At 38.3% G+C, this 22420-nt stretch overlaps 1 protein-coding gene across 3 annotated transcripts in view; it reads left to right on the top strand.

Moving 5' to 3' along the window:
• Positions 1-22420, top strand: part of Fer (FER tyrosine kinase) — a 333973-nt gene that overhangs the window by 55294 nt on the left and 256259 nt on the right. For all 3 annotated transcript variants that reach the window (XM_057755315.1, XM_057755306.1, XM_057755297.1), the window contains 4 exons: positions 6363-6462; positions 17895-18078; positions 19697-19834; positions 20434-20553. In XM_057755315.1, the coding sequence (XP_057611298.1) occupies positions 6363-6462; positions 17895-18078; positions 19697-19834; positions 20434-20553 (542 nt within the window). The remainder of the gene's footprint in view (positions 1-6362; positions 6463-17894; positions 18079-19696; positions 19835-20433; positions 20554-22420) is intronic.

Raw genomic sequence — 22420 nt, 5'->3', positions numbered from 1 at the left:
TATTAAGCCTTACTAATTAGTTCCGCAGTTGTTAGCGTCATCTGTCAGATTTCCCCCTTAACTCTTTTATCTAGTGGCCTCAGAAACTACTGATTGATGTTCTGTGCTTAGGGCAAGTGTGAGTGTGTTGTGTATAAGCATGTGTGTTGTTTATGTGTTGTGTGTGTACGTTGTGTGCATGTTATATGTGTGCGTGTGTGCTTGAGTAGGCTAGAGATAGATATCACGTGTCCTCAGTTATTCTTCAGGGTGATTTTTTGAGACAGGGCCTTTCAGTGAGCCCGGGCTTGCCGTTTCAGGCACACTAGCTAGCCTGTGTACTTCTGGGATCCTTTGTCTCTGCCCCTCCTCCCAAGGCTGGAGTTACAGGCATGTGCTCCATGCCTGGCTTTTACATGGGTGCTGGGATTGGAACTCACATGTTGTGCTTTCATGGCAAGCATTTTACTGACTAAACCATCTCTCCAACCACAAGGGCTAGTATTTTATTCATCTTTTTACAATAGAAAGTCTTTTACATCTTTTATTTCTTAAAGCAGTTTAACAAACAGTTTCCTGTTAAGTAAAATTTGGAGAGTGGGTTGGGCAGTGTGGTGGCCTATGCTTTTAATCTCAGCACTTGGGAGGCAGAGGCAGGTGGATCTCTGTGAGTTCCAGGCCAGCCTGGTCTACACAGGGAGTTCTAGGACAGCCAGGACTATGTAGAAAGACCATGTCTCAAAGAAAAAAGAAGGAGGAGGAGGAGGAGGAGGAGAAGGAGGAGGAGGAGAAGGAGGAGAATAAGGAGAAGAAGAATCTTTTTGCAACTATTTGTATATCCTAGAATACAGTATGTATAGGGAAAAGCCAAATAAATATTTTTTCTAATAAATTTTTTAGTTCCCAAAAGAATGAATCAGTTCTTGAACAGCTTAAAAAATTAAGCAGTATTTTTTTTTTCTTGAAAGGATAGTGATTTGAATTCATTTATATTTACCTCTTAGTTGTTGAATTTTTGCTTTTTATTTATGCACAAAATGCCATCTGTGTCATCAAGATCATTGGTGGGTGTAATTTCTTTTAAAACACTGACATTTCCTTGAAAATTGCTAGTGCTCTTTTTTGCAAGTTTTTTTTTTAAAAGAAATTAATAATGTATTTTTTGAGACTTAAGTGCTTGTGTATAATACAGTCTGATCCCACTCAACACCCCAGACTCTCCAACCTTCCCTACCTAGTCCTCCCCTCCCAGGAAGACCACCTTCTACTCAGTTCCTTTTGTTTTTGACCCACTGAGTTTGAGTTTAATTTGGGCACCAACATGGGCATGACAAGAACTGGTTACCCCGGCTGTACCACTGAAGACAATGACTTCCTATTCCCCTAGTAGCTCCTCTCAGAGGAACTGGGCTCCAAGAGCCCTTCCCTCATCCAGGACTGTGTCGGCCCCGTGCAAGTAACACAGCTGCTGGAGTGGTGTGTGCAGTGGCCATGCTTGTTCAGAGGACAGTTCTTTGTGCCCTGCCCCTGCCATCTTGTTCAGAGGACAGTTCTTTGTGCCCTGCTCCCGCCATCTGGCTCCCACATTTTCTCCTGTACTATCTTCTGAGATGTTCCCTGAACCTCAGAAAGTGTGATGGAGACATGCCTTAGAGTGCTGAGCACTCGGCAATCACTTCTCAGCACCTTGAATCTGTGCTTTAATTACTGCCCACTGCAAAAGAAGCTCCCTGGCCAAAACTGGGGCAGCGTTAGTCCACAGTTGTAAACACAACTATTTTTATAAGCACTCACTCCTAGAGTCTGTGACCTTCCCAGCCATGTAGCCTTTGATCAGGTCTGCAGTGTGAAGAAGCATGAACTCTCTCCTGTAAGAGTGGAGTTGGCTATCTCCATAACAGCTGTATCACTAGAGCAGCAGTGGAGGTGTTTGCCTGGTGGGTCAGTGTTGTAGCATGTAAGGTCCACAGCTGCTTTACACCCTTGGTATCTTTTCTTTCTCAACTGCTTGCACAGCCCCTTCCTATACTATGAAAGCTAGCTGACAGGCAGCTCATTCCAGCTTGATTCCCCTATGTCCTATAACCAAAGTGTGTGGTGTCATCTGTGGGAGAATTTTGCCATTTAGGAGAAATGGAAATATCCTGTATTGTTTCGGGAGCCTCTGGTACCTTCATGGCAAACCATACCCAGTATTGCGATTTTGTTGAAAAGCCTATGGCTTCTACCCTTTATCTACCCATGCAAAGTGCTTCCATTCAATCACTCTCTGTCTGTCTGTCTGTCTCTCTCTCTCATTTAACTAATAAAGTAGTAAGTTTCGATATGATTCATTTATACACCCTTACTTTGGTTAACCCTTTCTCTCCCATGTCGTCATCTTCACTCCTCCAACCCATCCTTGTTGATAACCCTTCCTTAAACCTTGTTCAAACCTACTATTTCCTCCCTTTACTGTCATTTCTCATGTATTCTATTATTCCTACCTGTTAATAACTCCTCCACATGATCTACATGTAGCTTCCCTTCAGACATTCTAAATTAAACAAATCTAAAAAATTGAAATTATGATATCCTTGAAAAATAACTTGCAACATTTGATGTACTGGGCCTGGGTTATCTCAATATAATACTTTCTCGTTCTATTCATTTTCCTGAAAATTTTATAATTAGTTTTACTTATAGTGCAATAAATTCTATTATTTATATGTACCACATTTTTTATGATCCATTCATTGGTTGGTGGACACCTAGGCCGATTTTATTTCCTAACTGTTCTTAATCGAGTAGCAATAAACCTTGCTGTGCAAGTACCTGTGTAGTAGGATATAGGGTCCTTTGGGAGTACGGCAAGGAGTGGCATAGCTAGCTTGTATGATAGTTACATTTTTAGTTTTTTGAGAAGTCTCTGGACTGGCTTCCATAGTTGCTGCCCCCTTTTACATTTTTGTAGTGTATATTGGGAGTTCCCACTAATTCCTTTCTTGGTATGTTTGTTGTTGGTATATAGGAAGGTTGCTGATATTTGTCTTATATTTTATTTTTAAACTTTGCTGAAAGTTTATCAGCTCTAGTTTCTGGTGGAGTCTCCGAGGTCTCTCATATATAGCATCTTTTGCAAGTGCTATTCATTTTTTTAGTTTTAGGTATATTAGAAGATTTTCAGATGACTAGGAGTCATGATTGCCTTTGTATTGTATTAGAATTCATTTTGACAACAGGGTCAAGATAATTATCTATAATTAGTAACTCAGTTCTTGCAAGCTTGAACTGACCCATGTGCTGACTGTTGCCTGGAAAACAGTCACTGTCTCTGCAAGTGGAATGCTTTCTTGTCTCAGAGATGCTAAACTATGCAAAATATAGCAGTACCAACACTTAAAACAAATTTATTAAAGCTGCTAACATACAATTTAAAGTTTCTTTTCTTTTTTTCGTTTTTTTTTTTTTTTTTTTTTTTTTACTCACAGAAAATACATCTGGATACAGAAAATTAATTTATTGTTTTAAAGGAAATTTAGAATACATTCTCTTATTTTTCCTTTAGCTTTTTCCTGTTATTTAATAAGTCAGTTATTTTGTATAATTAAAACTTTTTTGTGGCTGAAGAGTTAGCTCAGCGGTAAGAGCACTGGCAGCTCTCCCAGAGTGCTCAGTTCAGTGACCAGCGCTCACATGTCAGTTCATGACTGCCCGTAGCTCTAGTTCTAGGGCATCTGGTGCCATCTGATCTCTGCAAGCACTAGACATGCGTGCGGTACATTTATGCACATACAAGCATCCACATATACATATAAAATAAATAATCTTAACAAATATGCTTTTTTCTTTGCTTTTAAACTTTTACAAGAAGTAAAATTATCATTATTATTATTATTTTCAAATTATATACATGTCAAACATATTCTTCCCTTCCCTCCTTTCTTTTTCTCATTCTTTCTCCATTTTTTTCTTTTAGACAATTTTATTTCTACTTTCATTTCTACTTTTTAAATATGTCTATAAGTGATTTCACATGGCTGTGTAAAGTTTAAGAAATACAAATGTGAGAAAACATGATGCTTATTATTTGGAATGTGGCTTAATTTGCTTAATATGGTTGTCTCTGGTTGACACCCGTTTCCCTGTGTAGATAGCATGACTTCATCTTTCTTCCTGACTGAAAGAAATTTCATTTTGTATATATACCACATTTCCTTACCCATTCCTTTGTTCTTGTTTACCCACTGTGGTTCTGTTTAGTTGAATTGTTTTACAGCAAACAGATGTGCAGGTATCTTCGTGTTATGTTGAGTAGGAGTCCTTTGGGCAAATATTCAGGAATAGTATATGTGGGTCATATGGTAGGTAATTTCTGTTGTTTTGAGAAACCTCCATAATGTTTCCTTAGCAGCTGGACTGGCTTAGTTTTATCAGCAGTGTATAAGGGTTCCCTGTGGTCCACGTCCGAAGCATCATTTGCTCTTGTTTTCTTAATGACTGCCTTTCTGACTGGGGCAAGGTAGAAACTCAGTGTATTTCCCTTTTTTTTTTTTTTTTTTTGGTTTTTTGAGACAGGGTTTCTCCGTAGCTTTTTGGTTCCTGTCCTGGAACTAGCTCTCGTAGACCAGGCTGGCCTCGAACTCACAGAGATCCACCTGCCTCTGCCTCCCGAGTGCTGGGACTAAAGGCGTGCGCCTTAGGAGACATAAAGAGTCACTCTCAGTAGTTGGGCCATGGTGCAGGGAGCAGTACCCTCTGTGTAGTTTGGATTTGTATTCCTTTGGTGACTCAGCAGTTTTTTTGTGCTTATTGGCCATTTGTACTTCACCTTTGCTAACTGCCCATTCATTTCATTTCCTCAGGCCATTTATTGAATAGGTTGCTTGTTTTGTTTTCTTACTGTCCTTTGTATATTCTAGACGTCTTTAGTCACATGTATAGCTGCCATAAATTAAAGTTAATAGATCATATTTTTGCACACTGAAGATTGATTTCTTAGCCTTTGGATTATAGATGATTTGTCAAGAACTAGCCTCGACAAAAACACCTCTTGCCAGGGTAGGGGTGTGGGGATTTAGAAATATTAGTAAAGTATATGAAGACGTGTGGAAATAATAAAATAGAAAATATAGAATAGTACCAGGAGGGAGTGCCAATATTGAAATCACCTGCATTTAATTTCCAATTGCTGACCCCAAAAGGTAGGAGTAAGACAAAAAAACTGCATTAACATGATATGAGGAAATGAACAGATCACTTGAAGGTTGCGGGCTACATCTATAGTTAAACATCTATAGTTAAATTGTGTTGTTAGAACAAAACAAATCAAGCTCATACCCTAAACCAAAACATTCTGTAGTCAAAACACTCTCTGGGTGGAATCCAATGTTACCTCTATAAGGGAGTAGAAACGTAGTTGGATCCATAGACTTTTGTTTGAGGTAGAAATACATCTATTTCTCTATTCTTGAAATATAAGGTCTAGGTATTAGCCACACCTGTTGACAATAACCTTGAGAGAGCGGAACTCTCTGTTCTAAATCTAGGTGGGACTTTTGTTTGAGGTAGAAACACAATAACCTTGAAGGAGTAAGTTCCAACTCTTTGACCTTTGGTCAGCATGGAAATAGGCTCACGTTTTTTTTTTTGGACCTCTGCAATGATTATTATGTTATTCTTTTTTTTTTCTACTTTTTAAATTTTGAGATTATAATATGATTACAGCATTTCTCTCTTGCCTTTCCTTTCTCTGCACTCTCCTATATATACCTCCCAGCTCTCTTTCAGTTTCAGATTCATGGTCTCTTCATTCTTAATTGTCATTTTGCACCTACACACAAACCACACACACACACACACACACACACACGTACGCACGCACGCGCACCCACACATACACCCTTCCAAATATAAACTAAACTGTTCCATATAATATTACTTGGGTGAATATTTTCATGGCTGACCATTGGTACATGGACCACCCTGCTCCTGGAAATGCTTTTTTTGCTTCTCCTTAATAAATCTACATTTAAACCCTTATATACTCCAGAACACTTCTGGCTCAAGAACACTAAGACTCAAGGTTCGTTGTGGAAGATGGGGAGGGAAGATTGTAAGAGCCGTAGGGTCAGGGAGGTTGCTGCGAGTCTCCTAGCGGTGTGTTATCCTTGATTTGTCTTTTAAAGGAAGTTTGCATTTGTATGTCATACTGAATTTATCATGGATTTTAAAGCTGAGTTTTAGTTTATTGTCTAAGTGTTTTTTTTTTTTTTTTTTCCGGCAAAGATTAGTTGTCTCCTATTGGCCATAAAATATGCATCATCTAATCTTTAGAATGAAAACTGTTGACTCATTTAAATGTAAACACTTAAAAGTTTTTCTGCATATTGTTTCCTTGACAGGTCACAAAGACAGAATTGGAGAAATTAAAATCCAGCTATCGACAGTTAATAAAAGAAATGAATTCTGCCAAAGAGAAATATAAAGAAGCCTTAGCCAAAGGTATGACAGCACTGGGAAGAGTGTATACTGTGATGGTTTCTGTTCTGGTCGGCTGATAGGTGTCTTTGTAGAGTAGAATTATCCAATTTCAAGCAATTTACATTCTAAAATCTCAAAATATATCAAAATAGACTGGTTGTTGAGCTGCTGCAAATTCCCTTTTTTGTGTTTTAAGAGCTTCAGAGCGATTCTGATTAGTTCACATTAGCTGTTATGTAGTGTTTGTAAAGGAAGCAAGGAATATGTACATCTCTCTTGCATTTGATTTACTTATTTAATTAGAGTATTAGATAGGAAAAGTAGTGTTCTCTGTTTAGAAGTCTTTTCAAACCTTTTTGCTTATAGCATTAAAACAGAAAAACCATTTTTTATGGCTTAACACTGTCATTGTAGCTTAATTTTCATGTTTTCATGTTTTTTACCCACCTTCTGTGTCTCTTGCTCACTCTCTTCTCCATCCCATCCCTACCAATCCTTATTCTGTTTCCTGTTCAATCTTAGGAGCCCTTTATAGTGAAAATAGATTCTTTATGTATTTCTGTTCATCTTAACTATTTGGAGATTGGCATGTTCTTATTGGAGTTTTTTATTGTTTAATATACATAGTCATTATTCCTTTGCTATTTTAAAGAATACTTTAGGTCCTCAGAAAGCATTCTTTTGAATGCTTAGCCATCTCTCCTGCCCCCAGTGCTATTTTCTTTCTCAGTCTATCTGCGTAGTTAACTTGGGAAAGTTGACTGCTTTGTCCTCAGCCAGGCTTCTCCAGCTTGTTAATTGCATTATAAACATCCGTGTGAGACTCAGTGACAGCTTGAATGACTGTCCCTTAATTCAGTTGTGCTCCCCCTTCACGTGGCTTTCCTGTTCGTTAGAGAATGACTAGTAAGGAAAAGAAGTTCATCACTACTCTTGGATATATGTTTTTAATGATGTGGATTGTTTTGTTTAAACACAAAAATTTATGTTGTGGTGTTTTAAATAGTTTTTGTTTTTGTTAATGCTTGCCTTATAGAAATTCATAGGTGATTCTTTTTGAGCCTGGAAACACTATAGCAGCAAGCCAATGAGAATTTCTGAAGTCAATGCTTTTGATTGCCTCCCTCCCTTCGTCCTTCCCTCTGTCTCTCCATTTCCCTCCTCTGTCCCTCCTTCCCTTCCTCCTTTCTTCTGTCCCCCAATCCCTCTCTCTGTCCCTCTCTCCCCTTTTCTCCATCTTCCTCTTTTCTTCCTTTCTCTTTTTGTTGTGCTGTAGATAGAACCTGGGTTAAGTGCTTTACCACTCCTTGAGTGAGCCCCTGAACCCTGAGAAACTCTCAAAGACACACATTTACTCAGTCTAAGTTTATGATGGAAGACTAGTTGAAACCAGGACCGTGTGATTTCAGTTTCTGCAAACTTGTTAGTTTTTTCTTTTTCCAATGACGAGCAAGAGTTCATAAAACTTTATTAGTGAAAATGGAAGACAAAAACACTTTGCCCTAACTTTTATATGGTTAGTCACCCACACGTTCTTCTCTCATCTGTATTGAAAGTTGTCTATTCGTTCTCAGATACTTTGAACGCACTGTTTTCCCCGTATGTTCATGCTATGGAAATATACATCAATTTCACCTGTATTCTTATGTTTAGGCACTTAAAATTCTAGATGTAGTATACTTGAAAAACTAGTTAAAAAGGGGTTTTAAAATTTTATATTATGTGTATGAGTGTTTTGCCTATGTATAGGTATGTATACCATATGTGTGTCTGGTGACAGAGTTCAGAAGAGGGCATTGGATTCCCTGCGACGAGAGTTAGGGGTGGTGATGAGCCACCATGTGTGTGTGTTGGTAACCCAACCTGAGTTCCTTTGAAAGAGCAACAAATTCTTTTAACCCCTGAGCCATCACTCTAACCCCTAAAAAATTGTTTTAAGAATAAATGTCATTGGTCGGTGGTGGTGGCACATGCCTTTAATCCCAGCACTCAGGAGGCAGAGGCAAGTGAATCTCTGTGAGTTCGAGGCCAGCCTAGTCTGCAAGACCAGTCAGGACAGGCTCCAAAGCTATACAGAGAAACCCTGTCTCAAAAAAAATCAAAAAACAAAAAAAAAAAACCAACCTCTCCCACAAAACAATAAATGTCATGAATGCTAATTTCACAAAATTTAAGTATTGCCATATTGAAACAGATGGTATTAAATAAAGTGAACTTAAATATGGTTTTGTTGGAAGTTTTATAGTTTACTTGAGGATATAATGAAGAAATGAGAAAAGATATTTAAACAAATTGCTTACTAATTATGTATTTGGTTGCAGCCTACCTAATTGACTTGTGGCTAGAATTACTCGAGTTTTGTATTTACCCAGCTTCAAAGTATTCATGCTAGTGTACGCCTCCTCTTGCATGAGTGGAAGCATGAACGCTTCCGCTTTATCTCCCATCCTCATCAAGGAAAGGATGCAGAATTATGTCACGCAAGCCCAGTAGCGTCAGTTTAGGAAGGCCAGGAGGATCTTAGCACTCTCTTTTATTATAAGAGTGGGGAAACAGCCCTCCTTCCTCCCAGTTATCTGTTCTCTTTGAGGGATGATAGAGTGCTCAGGATTGGCACGTCCATGGTCATCCCTTATCCTATGCAGACCAAATAAGAGGGACCTGTTGCTGGAACTGTAGGCAATAGCTTCAGATCTCATTCAAAAGGAAATTTTTCTGTAATTGGGAAGTAGATTTTCTTAAATTGCCTCTTCATGTATTATGAATAGTTCTGCAATATTTTATAGCCAATTAAAATTGATTAGATCTTTGAGTTATTTCTCTAGAATACTTTAATCATGAAAACCAGTTTGGAATGAGTCCAGCTTTGAGACATATGGTTAAATTTATGTTTAAATAATTTAAACTTTAAGAAAATGAGCAAGACTTTGTAAAGTCTCTTACTTGATTTCATCAAAGAATTCACTAAATAGACAGCCATCATTTGATTACAGCATTTATATATTAGAGTCATGTATGAGTGGTAGATGGAAGTCTTCTAGAAAATATTCTGGAATTCTAATTTGTATCATCTTGACTCCCCAGATGTCTGAAATGCATTTTGGATATGGTATTTGCTAAAAGCCACAGTGTAGTTCAAACTATGGGTACCCTCTGAAATGTCCTTTAGAGTCTTAAGGTTCGGTTGCCAGCCAGTAGGCTTTGGGAAGTTATTGGATCCTTAGGACTGTGACCTCATCAGTGCATTAATTCATTGATGGATTCCTAGTTCAGCACCCATTGGGAGGAAGTTGGTCCCAGTGAATTTGGAATGTGTACATGGGGACTGTCTCCAGCTCCTCTTCTCCCTCCTGCTCCCTCTTCATGGTGTCTTTTCCCCCAAGGCCACAAACAATGGGACAAGCTAAGCACAGAACAAAACTGTGAGACAAAAGCATCCTTTCTGCTATGAAGTTGAATTTCATCCCAGGGGAAAGCCAGACTAACACTTCCTGATCCCCACTTTTGTTAAAAGCCTGAAAGTGGGAGCTTTTAAAATCCTACTCATCAGTAGATGACGCATCAGCCGCTCACTCATGGCCTGAGCTTTCCACCTCGGGAAGTTTAATATGACTGGAACCTCACAAGGTAAAGAGAGCAGACACTCTTAGTAACCTGATCTGCATTGCGATAGAGCTGTGCAGAAATGCAGTGACTGCTAAGATAGACCCCTTAAAGGCTGAAATAGAAGTGCTGTGTGTTTTATTTATGCTTTTTATATGAAGTGAAATGCAATCATTTGTTCCTGCCTTTTTTTTTTTATATCTGAGTGACACACAGAAAAATAGTAAGAGAAGTTACTTCCTTTAACTCATTTTTGTCTACATTTGTGAAGCTATTTAGAAATGTTAGTTTTTGGACTTCAGTTATGGGAGAGAGAGAGAGCATCAGAAGCTAATATTAGACAGTATACGCTAAACAGCAGATGGCAAATTGTAATATTCCTTTAATTATAAAGTTAAAAATCCATTTCGATTTACATTTAATTTTTAGAAAGAGCTTTTAAATTCATGTATTAAGAACAGTCTCTTTGGACTAGAAATATGGCTCCATACATAAGAACTTAAACATGTAAGTTCAGATCCCAGCATCTGCGTAAGAAACTGAGTATTGCTACTGACTGCTAGCACTGGTGGGGCAGAGGCAGGAGCATGCTGCGGCTTGGTGGTCAACCAGGCTGTCTAAGAACAGTGACCTCCAGGTTTAATGAGGAAGAAGATGGAGAGTAATAAGGAGAACAACACATGTCTTATTTTGGCCTTCACACACATACACATGGGAACAAGTACACATGAGAACACACACATGCACATTTGCGTACATCATCATACAAATTGTGTGTGCATACACATACACAGTAGAACTCTTTATTCATTTCTTCCTGTTTGCTAGGTACTGGATTTTGAAGTCTCCATGAGACTTAGATTTTCAAGTAGAACACGGATAATTAGCAGGTATCTGAAGCATATTAAACGGGGGCTGGAGAAATGTCTCAGCAACGACAAACATTTGCTGCTCCTGTAGCGTAGCCAGGTTCTGTTTCCAGCACCCACGTAACTATTTACAACTGTCTGTTAACTCCAGTTTCAGATCTAGCACCCTCTTCTGGCCTCTGTGGGCAATTGGATGTACACAGTGCACACACGTACACAGTGCACACACATACATACAGGAAAACACTCATATATGTTGAATGAAAAATCTCTTAAAATTAAATAATGATTAGTATGGTGGGGAAAGATGAAACAGATAGATAGGGGTTTGAGGGGATCATTAGGTAAGTCTTTTGGAAAAGTAACCATTTAATAAGAGGTAAAGGCAGTAAGGGAACCCATCAAGTGTTGTTCTAGATGAAGAGGACTCTAGGTAGAGGGGCTAGCCTACGCATCTTTAACTGCGTTGACTGCTGAAGAAAGACATGGATTGATGAGAAGAGCAGGCGGCACGAGAGCTGTGGGGTATCTCAGGCCATAACAGCTAAATACTCTGGGCCTTCCTCTAAGTGAGATGCCATGCTGTTGGAAGACTTTGAGCAGAGAAGTGATGTGAACCAGCATGATAACAAGATAGTTCTAGTAGACTTAGAGGAACCTGCCTGCATGCACACATACAGAGGTCTTGTAAGATTAGAAGAGAATAGCAGATCCCCTGGAACTGGAGTTCCAGGCAGTTGTGAACCACCAAGTGAGTGCTGACGACCAAATTGAGGTCCTCCAGAGAGCAGTTCTTAACTGCTGGACCATCTCTTTGGCTCTGACAGTTCATTCTTGTTATTTATGGTAGTTATATTTTGTAAAGTCACTGAAAACATTGAACTAGTTAATGAGTTGTTAGGGGAGGAAAAGGTTTAATTTATACAAGCAAGATCACATTTTCCATAACCTGGGAATATATATCTTTATTATGTGTGTAGCATGACACCTTGTTTAGTGTATAGTTATTATTATTACAACTAGTAGCACTATAATTTGTGATTAAACAGAGCTTATCCAATATGAATGTTTTCTCCGTCGAGCACATTCAGTCTTGATTACAGGAGCAGTAGACAGCAGATTACACAGTAATGTGAAGAGGATTAATAATAATGGAGAGATGGAAAACCAAGGGGGTGAAAATTGGATGTGTAAACTCAGGCAGCGCTTCCATTTCCAGCTGCCTAGTCCCAAATAATCACACAGAAACTTATATCAATTACAAACTGTTTGGCCTATAACTCAAACTTATTACTAACTAGCTTTTACATCTTAAATTTACCCATTTCTGTTAATCTCTATTTTACCATGATGCTCATGACTTGTTATTTTCTGTTTGTCCCACTTGTTTGACAGATGGCTTCGCCCTCCTCATCTGAGTTCTCAGTTTGATTGTTCCACCTAACTTTATTCTGCCTGAATATTGGTCAAACAGCTTTGGTTATTATCCAGTGAGAGGAATACATATTCACAGCATCCAGAAAGTTCCTCCCATAGCAGATGTGTGACACCATATTAACATGGTAGAGTTAATTACAAAGGGAAATAAAATCCTAACTTTACTGAGGGAAAAGAAGCATATGCCACTTTAATCCTCACAGTAACTGTAATAACTTCAAAGAAAACAAGTTTATTGAACTCATGGTCCTGGAGTTTCCTGCCCAATATCAGATATCACCATTGCTTTGGGTGGCTCATGATAGAACAAACCGCTGACATCATGAGCTCAGAAGGAGAGAAAGGATAAAAGACTGGATGCTACAGAGCAGGTGCCACCATCTCAGCCAGAACACACTGGGGACCAAAGCTTTAGCACATGGACCCTTATGGGCTGGTCATTCAAAGTACATTTTAGTACTTGGATAAAGGAGAGGGACATGTCTCTCTTCTTTAACTTAAATGCTGAGCATTGCCATCTGGGCTTGTAGGGACAGCACAGCCATTTTCAATATAAAATGATAAAATGCTTGTAATTATTCAAATCAAAGCAGATAAAGTAGCACATATTTGCTTTGTTTGGGAAAGTAATCACTTCTTACTTAGTATCAGGGAGTTTGTACCATACTATTCAAGAAATGGTAATCAATTCAGAAGTTTATAGTACCAGTGCTTGACTTTCTAGATGAGCTTAATGAGTAGTGTAGCTTGTCTCTCATAAATGTCAGCCTTACATAATTGAGTTTTTCCAGCTTCATAATACTGTTTATGGCATGACATGTTGTACACACTCTGTTATTACAAAACATTAGACAGATTCATCAACAAGTAGTGGTGAAAGAATTATAATTTAATCTCTCTGTGAATTTCATTACGTGGAGGAGGAAAAATTGGATGTTTTCCTCCCTGTTAATTGATACATAGAATAATTCCTCTGTTGCTTCAGCGCCTGCCATCAGTTCAGGAAACAAGCACAGCAACAGAGACCTGTGAACAACAGCTTGTTCACCTGTGCGCTTCAGATCACCTTTAATCTTGTGTGTGATTAATCTTAAACTATCCTAGAAAGTATGCTAGTGATCTAGCTAGAAATGTGCTTCTTTTTAAACAATAATTTTGTTAAGTGAAAGAATTAACAATTTTTAGTTTTGTCTTTGTTCAATTTTATTTATAGTACACATTAGTGTCTTTCCTGTGATATTTCATGCATATTTATCACTGTACTTTGCTCTTGCTCTCCCTGCCCACTCCCCTCCATTTCCTCTGTCTCCCTTCTACTGTTACCATCTTACCTAATAATCTTCTTTCTTCCCTGTCGCATAAATCTCCTTACCCTTTCTAGTGCCCATCTTTTGTTTTATATACTATTGATTTTGGGGTTTACTTACATAGTTTCGGTGTGACTGTAGATATTTATTTGTAAAACACATCTATAAAGTGCCATAGAGAAGCAGGTCTTCAGAGGTCTGTACCTGTAGGGAAGGGCGTAGGAGATGGACCGGTAGTCGTGTGTCTGCCACAAGCATGCTTTACAACCAAAGGGAGTCGTGTGGGTAGAGGCAGTGCACTTTCTGCCCCTCTAGACTATAACTTCAAATCCTGTTTTAGACCTCAGGGTGTTATTGAAGAATTCTTGTGTTAATGTAATAGATTATTAAATGCCTTCAAAGGCAGCTTATTTTTTAAGTTTTATTCATGACTGTCAGTAAGAAGTTCGTAACTAGATTTTGACCATAATGTTCCTATTTAGGTTGTCGCTGATATAATACACCTAAATCAGAAAAAAAAAGCAGCTGTGAAATTAAGTTTGCTTTTATTTTGTATTATTAACACTTTGTGAGTGAGTGCTGTGTATTTATTGAGTCATTCTACACCAGATAGAATATCAGATGTGTAGTGTGCAGTTTGAAATCTGTGAAAATAGGAAACAGATGGATGGTTTAAATGTCCCAGTGAAAATGTATGTGTGGAGATATGACTTCTGAAGTTAGGAAAAAATTAAGCATGAGTTAGGAATTCTAGAGTTAAAGTAAAAAAAAGTCCCACACAATAATTCAGAAATGGGGACATTAGGTGTGGAATCAGTTGGGTTCACTCATCAGGACTTTTAAAGTACAAATAAGTGTCAGATTATACCACAATACTCAGATGCTCTTAATCGGTAACTGTTGTTTTCTTATGAACATGTAGACTGTGGAAGGGATCTTTTGGCTTAAACTATTCTAGATAATTGTACATAGTCCTGTGAATTGTGTTGTCAGAATTAAATTGTTTAATTTCAAGTATCAAGCTAGCTTTTAAAAATAGTGAATTGAAACAAAAGAGCAAACATATAAACACTGAAGTGAACACAGGAAGAACAGCAGCCCTGGTAACCTCTGCGGCAGGTGCCAGTGCATCACACGCTCACCCAGGCGGTAGTGCCACTTAGCTTCTAGTCAAGACTGGGCAGGTGAAAGTCTTGGGCTTTGACTGTCAGCTTCCTACAGGAGTTCACTCCTGTGGGTGGGAGGAACAAGTAGTCATTGTTCAGAGGAAGTTCCAGGGCAATTGATTGACCTAGGACTTTCAATGAACTTTATTTCTGCAAGAAGGATGCTAATCCTAGTATTCATGGGTAGAAATACTGTATATATGCTATTCTCAGTTATTCTGTGAAAGAATAAATTCATTGAGATGTTAAAAATTATTTACAATTAAATTTGAAATGATTTAATTGCAAGTAATAAGATCATTCCAAGGACATACTCTTGAGTTAAAACTTCTTTAACGATTTAGTATAACTGACGTAAAATGTCCATTGGATTTTGATAAACATTTATAAATTTTAAATAGGATGGAATTAAAAAACAAAACAAAACAAAAAACAAAGAACAAAGGTAACTGGATAGGAATAAGAGTTCTTTTATATTAAGTTATAGTGTTATTAATCTGTATGAGTACCATACTGATTCATGACATAAAATGTCTTATTGCAGTCAAATAATATAAAAATTCCATTTTTTTGCAGTTTAATTTTTATTAGAATTGAATTACTCTTTTCTGCCACCCCCAACTCAGAGAAATACAACACTAGGGTTAACATTTTGTAAAATAATTTATGCAGTTATTGAAATTCTTCTGCATCAGATCTAGCTATTGGTGAGGCTGGACTTCCTTTGTAAAATAATTCTGCTCATCTTTTTAGGAGAGATCTGCAGTGGTTTTGGTATTTGGGCAATTCAGATTTGTGGGTCATAGAAGCATACTAGTCTAAAGGAAGGGTGGTTTCCTTTGTATTTTTAGTAGATATTTAGACATTTAATATATTCTCTGACTAATTGATACATGTGTATGAAGTGTCTTGAACACATCCACTCTCTTAATACATTAAACTCTCCCTCGGCCCACCAACACATTTCCATCCTGTCTTTTCTGTTTTTCTTTTTCTTTGAGATCACAACCCATTGAGTATAGTGTGATGCCCACATACACTAATGCCCTTATACACATAGGTATGGGATTAACCACTGGGACGTGGGCAAGGTCAAGAAGAAGTGACTTCTTCCCACAGCAGCCTTCAGCTGCCAAAGGGTCCTCACTTTGGGCGGGGCCTCAGGACTGCCTCCTCAGACTGGATTTTTAACTTGTCTGGATTCTGTGGCTTCCTGTGTGGACAGCCATGTTGTGATCGAAGGCAGTGTTTCACAGTGCTTCTGCCCATCCTTTGGCCCTTATGTTCTTTCATCTTATGTTCCTGTCCTCATAGTTAGGGGGTGCGAGAGATGCAAGGGATTGCACGTCTCACTTTGCATTCTCTCTTCCTGGGAAGAGCGGTAGGGGCGGTGTCCAAGTCTCTGCAAAAACCTCATCCTTTCTTTGCTTTTATCATTGGGACTGGAGAGATTCTCAAACAGGTAATAACAGCAGGTAATTACTGAGAACCTTAACAGATTGGCAGAAAAGAAAAGCTTCTCTTAGTAAAAATTCTTGCTGTGGGGCTGCAGAGAGGTCAGTGGTTAATAGATGAGCACTTGCTGCTCTTCTGGAGGACCAGAGCCCTCCTCCCAGCACCCACAGCAGGTGGCTCACCCCACATTCAGGATCTGACGTCCTTCTCTGGCCTCCATGAGCACCCCCAGACATGGCAGTCACACAGACACACAGATAAACACACACACACACACACACACACACACATCTTAAAAAACAATGTAAGGTCTCTTTCTAGGGTAGGATTTTATTTGAAGAACTTCCTTTGAAGAAGGGAAGAAATTAATAAATATTAAAAAAATCTTTAATTTAAATTGATGTTATATTTACTCAATTTGTACAAAAAATCTGTGACTTGCTTAAAATTGTATTAATGGATATATTCATTTACTTATGTTGGCAATATATAAATATTTTAAATAATCTCTATAATAAAGAACCCCCCAAAATTTGTGATTCATGACATTTATCAGTATTTTCCATTATCTCCCACATTATATGTCTCTGTTTAATTGCCAAGTTTGAGTTGTCCTACCTCTGAAGAGTCTGTCTTCATTTTCCTGAACTTGACTTTCTCTCTGCCTACCTCTTCCACATTGCTTATTCTTTCCAAGTCATCTTCATATTCCAGTTTACCATGCTCTTCATGAAGGACTCCTGATGGAGGAAGGTCATTGGTCAATAAACAAACTACCTTGGCCCATTTGATTGGCCAGCCTTTAGGTGGGTGGAGTAAATAGAACAGAATGCTGGGAGGAAGAGGAAGTGAGCTTAGATGCAGGGCAGCTCCTCTCAGAGCCAGATGCGATGAAGCTCCGACCCAAGATGGACTTAGGCTAGAATCTTCCTGGTCAGCGCACCTCAAGGTGTTACACACATTAATAGAAATGGGCCAGGCAGTGTTTAAAAGAATACAGTTTGTGTGTTGTTATTTTGGGGCATAAGCTAGCCAGGCGACTGGGAGCTGGGTGGCAGGAACACAGCCTCGCAGCCCCTTCAACAGACTCCTTCACACCTGGAGCCCTAACCTCCAGCACAGAAGTGTCCAGTTGATAATATTCACCACGAGGGAGGCTGTATTGTTTTTATCTTTGTGACTCTTAAGTTAGTTTTCTTTACAAGCCTCCTCAGAGCATTCTTGTCTATAGATTATTAGACACAGCTTTCAGTTTTGACATCTGCATGTTTTCCTGTGTACATATTCTCATGTGACCTGATGTGCTGTGAGTGTACATGTTCTCATGTGAGCAGCTGTCCCCCCGTGCTGTGAGCATACATGTTCTCATGTGAGCAGCTGTCCCCACGTGCTGTGAGTGCCTTTGAAAAGGAGTGTCGGGTCTCTGTATTGGTGTGTGCTGACTTTGACTGAGCATGGGTTGTACCGACAAGCAGTCCTTGGCAGAGCAGCTCTCTGCACACAGTACATAGTCAGCACAGTCAGTTTTTTTATTAAATGTGGGAAATAACAGCAGTCTGGATTGCACACAGTGAGGATAATGCTTATCTCTTTGCTGTCTTCAATGTTTTCCCCAGGGAAGGAGACAGAAAAGGCCAAGGAGCGCTATGACAAAGCCACGATGAAGCTCCACATGCTGCACAATCAGTATGTGCTGGCCCTGAAGGGTGCCCAGCTCCATCAGAGTCAGTACTATGACACCACACTTCCTCTGCTGCTGGACTCTGTGCAGAAGATGCAAGAAGAAATGATAAAGGCACTGTAAGATACATTTTTTGATTATCATGAGTCCCTTCCAAATAAGAGTCAGCGTTTCTCCCATGCTTTAGAAACTTCATTATTATGCAGCCCCTGGACACCTCAGACCCATGTAACTTTGTTTTGAGTTTTACTTGTGTTCCTTCGCTTATACTCATGACCTGGCATGCCTGAAAGATAGACCTCAATATATTTTATTTGTCATTACTTTGCTGTTCCAGTTAGCTGTGCGTTTAAATGAAAAATGGTGTGTGCAGTGAATACCTGCTTGGGAATGTATATGTGGGCCAAGTTTCCTCCCTTTTAAGGACTCACTAGTGCACTGCAGTTAGTAGGTCACATGCACATATATACTGTCCTGTATATAGGACCAGAAGATGATGACCCATATTTAATGGACGTTTCTTCCTTTATTTCCTGGTTGAGCATTTTGCAAACCTTTAGATTCAGTTTTCTTTCAGTGAAAATGTATGTGGGAATTTTTTTATGATTCAATTTAAATGTTTTTGTCCCTAACAGTATTTTTCTATTAAAACGAAGCAATTAGTTGGGTGTGGTCATACAGACCCTTAGTCCCAGATGTCAGAGACTTTAGTGGGCTCATATCTCCATACAGACCCTTAGTCCCAGCTGTCAGAGACTTTGATGGGCTCACATTTCCATACAGACCCTTAGTCCCAGCTGTCAGAGACTTTAGTGGGCTCAGATCTCTGTGAGTTTTGAAGCCAGCCTGGTCTACATAGTGAGCTCCTGTCTATCCAGGGACACACACACACACACACACACACATACACACACACACCCTGTCTTAAAAAACAACCAACCAACCAAAGAAACAAAATAAACTTAATTGAGGTAATGTACAGGGGAAACTTATAAGTAATGATTTTGATTCATAAGTAATTATTTTAGAAAACAGACAAATCCTGTGTTTTGTTTATTTGGGTATATGCAGAATGGGTTTATTTACCATACATGCTTTGAAACCAATAATAACCAGTATTTATAAAGCACAACGCTTAAAAGTAGGGATCTGGGCTGTGTGACAGAATTCTTTTCCTTTCTGTTTAATTAGAACAAGCAAATAACCTTGATGAAACTTTTGCTGCAGATTGGAGGTCAGGAGAAGAGACAGAAGCTACCAAAGTTGAACTAAGATACATCTATTTGCTTATCTATCACACACACACACACACACACACACACACACACACACACACATCCATCCATCCATCCATCCATCCATCCATCCATCCATCCATCCATCCATCCATCCATCCATCAGGTCTAAGAGGGGAATGAGACATTTGAGGAGTGTCTTACACAGAATCCAGTGTTTCTATAAGAATATTGAAGAATAGAAAGTTATTAGTACTGGCTGTCCCTGCCTTTTGGACATATCAAATACACCCTGGAACTGGTAATGGTGTGTTCACTCTGGCACTGTTACATAGCCCCTTCATGTTCCATGTGTATGAAATAAGGTGGTGCACAAAACCACCACTCGGAAGACAACCATACTGTGTTTCCTATATTTATTGTTCTTTTGTTTACTGTTCTTTCTGGGTCTGTGTTTCTCTTGACGAAATATTAAAATGTATAATTTTATTTTTGCTTTCAGAAAAGGTATATTTGATGAATATAGCCAGATAACCAGTCTTGTTACAGAGGAAATAGTGAATGTTCATAAAGAGATTCAGATGTCCGTCGAACAGATAGACCCTAGCACAGAATATAATAATTTTATAGATGTTCACAGGTATGGTATTTTCATTCTTTTAATCTGTTTATGAAGATAAAATTTTTCTTAATTGAATATTTAATGAACTTAAGATATACTATTATTAGAGCAGTTTATTTTATATGAATTTACTTTTATTTTTAAAAGACTTAAAGTTTTATTTTTTTACTTTTATTTTTAAAGTCTTAAAGTTGGTAACTAATTTATAAAATTATATTTAAGGCTTTGAATTGACATGCCATTATTTAAATCCATATTTAACTTATGAAATTGTATTTTCTTGACATTTACATAATAAATAACACTATGAGCTTATATTATATTTATTTTTCTGAGGCATCAGTTACTTTCCCTTGCATGCAACTTGTTTTATACTTTAAAAAATTATTATGGAGATAAACTGACTTAATGTGTATGTATATTCTACAAATGAAGAAACCAAGACTCAGGTTACATGACTAGATCATTAATGCCTAGGGTTTTCTCTAAGTTATACTATTTGGTTACTTTGTTAGCATAATTTAGAATAATATTAAATATTTTGCTTTTGGTATGCACTGAGATAGATTATGATTGTATATTAATATTGATTAGACTTATTTGGCATACTTTACTAGAACAACAGCTGCTAAAGAACAAGAAATCGAATTTGATACTTCCTTATTAGAAGAAAATGAAAACCTCCAGGCAAATGAGATCATGTGGAATAATTTAACTGCAGACAGTTTGCAAGTGATGTGAGTACTTAGAAAATCTAACTGTGTAAGGTGGGTGTTACCACTGCCTTAGAGCTACTGTATCTCAGCAGCTTTAGTCCCCAGTGTTCGGGGATTAAAGCTTGAGCGTGCTCCCTCATTGTTCTGGGCCTCACTGTCTTGAGTCTCTCACTGAACTGGAAGTTTGCTCGTCAGTCTCTGCTTGCTGGGCATCAGCATTGGACTTCCCTTGTTTGTGCCTCTCAGTGCTGTGAATATAGGGTGTACCATCATGTGGGCTTCTCTGTGGGGGCGTTGGCATGGAACAGGGGTCTTTATGTATACTACACAGCATTCAGCCAGTTAAGTCCCAGATGACATATTTTGGGAAACATTAATTTTCCTCATTGTTATCACTAATTTTAGTAGTTTTAAAAATCTGAATTTTATTGTGATGTTGCATTAATTTTCCACTGGTTGCCAATATACTAGAATGATGCTTTATTCTTTTAAAATCTTATAAATACTTTTATTTTATTCTCAATATTTAGTGTCAGAGCCATCTTGGCAGTGTGGGCATTAAATGTGAGAGGGCAGGAATCATTGACATCACAACATTTAGACTAAAACTTTACTCTTGATTGAATTCTTTTTTTCTTGAAGCAAGGGTATATTCAATTACAAATTATTAAATAAGCTTTTTTGCCATCTTGTTTTTGTGTAAATTTGTGAGAGTTTTGAGAAATCGTATTTTTTTTAGTACTCTTCAAATATTTAAGGCAATTTAAAGTACTTTGTGAGTTGTGAAAACATAATTAAGACCCTATCTTCTTAAATATTTAAGTTCTCTCATGATTGTGTTCGGAGATTAGAAAGAAGCATTTATTGCTAAGCATTATGTATGTTTATCCTTGTGTTGGAATTAATAGTAGATATTCATTTCTTGGCATGCTATATTATTTTACTTGTTAAAATTTCCCTCTAATGAGTCAGACAAAAGTCCTCATGAATATAATTAATTATTATTCAGAAATACTGTACAGTGGTGCAGATAATATATTGGGGAGGATTATAGGATTAGTCCTTAGGAAGGGAGCTGGAATACTTAAAGCTGTCCAAGTAGAATTGAAGGAACTAACACATTCTGTTCCACTAGACACATGTTCACAATGAAGCCTTGATAATCATAGAGGACTGATTTCTGTTGAAGAAAATGAATGTGTGGGTGTCTTCTGCATCAGATGATGAGGGAGTTGAGGGCATGGTGTCCCCTGCATCAGAAAGGGATTGAGGGCATGGTGTCTTCTCCATCAGAATGATGAGGGAGTTGAGGGCATGATGTCCCTGCATCAGATGATGAGGGGGTTGAGGGCATGGTGTCCCTGCATCAGAAAGGGATTGAGGGCATGGTATCCCTGCATCAGAAAGGGAGTTGAAGGCATGGTGTCCCTACATTAGAGAGGTTTTCCTAACAGTGGGTTGGAGCTGTTCCACAGGATTTTTATGACCTCTACCTGTACCTCTAACTTGAATTGCCCATGGATGTTTCAGTAAAAGTCATCTGGACTGTATTTGTCCTCCGTAGGACATTTGTCAGCTGGGAACATTAGGTAGGGATGCTGCTGAGCATTCTGTCGTGTAAAGGGCAGCCTCTTAGGAAAAAGATTTTCTGGCAACAGTTTTAGTAGTGTTGAGGTTGAGAACCCTGCTGTGAATGATAGTGAGCACAGGATTCTCTTACAGCACAGAATGATTGGTAGAACATATGGGGTGGTATGACATCCCATTCCTTAATTCATGTGTCCCATGTTAAAGAAATAGTATCCATTGCTCCCGAGTTTTTGTTATTGCTACCTTGCTCCCCAGTAACTATTCATCAGTGTGTTTTATGGTATATTTAAAATTACAA

This window comes from Chionomys nivalis, chromosome 2 (assembly GCF_950005125.1).
Source record: "Chionomys nivalis chromosome 2, mChiNiv1.1, whole genome shotgun sequence".
Lineage (NCBI taxonomy): Eukaryota > Metazoa > Chordata > Mammalia > Rodentia > Cricetidae > Chionomys > Chionomys nivalis.
This window is presented reverse-complemented; position numbering and strand designations above follow the sequence as displayed.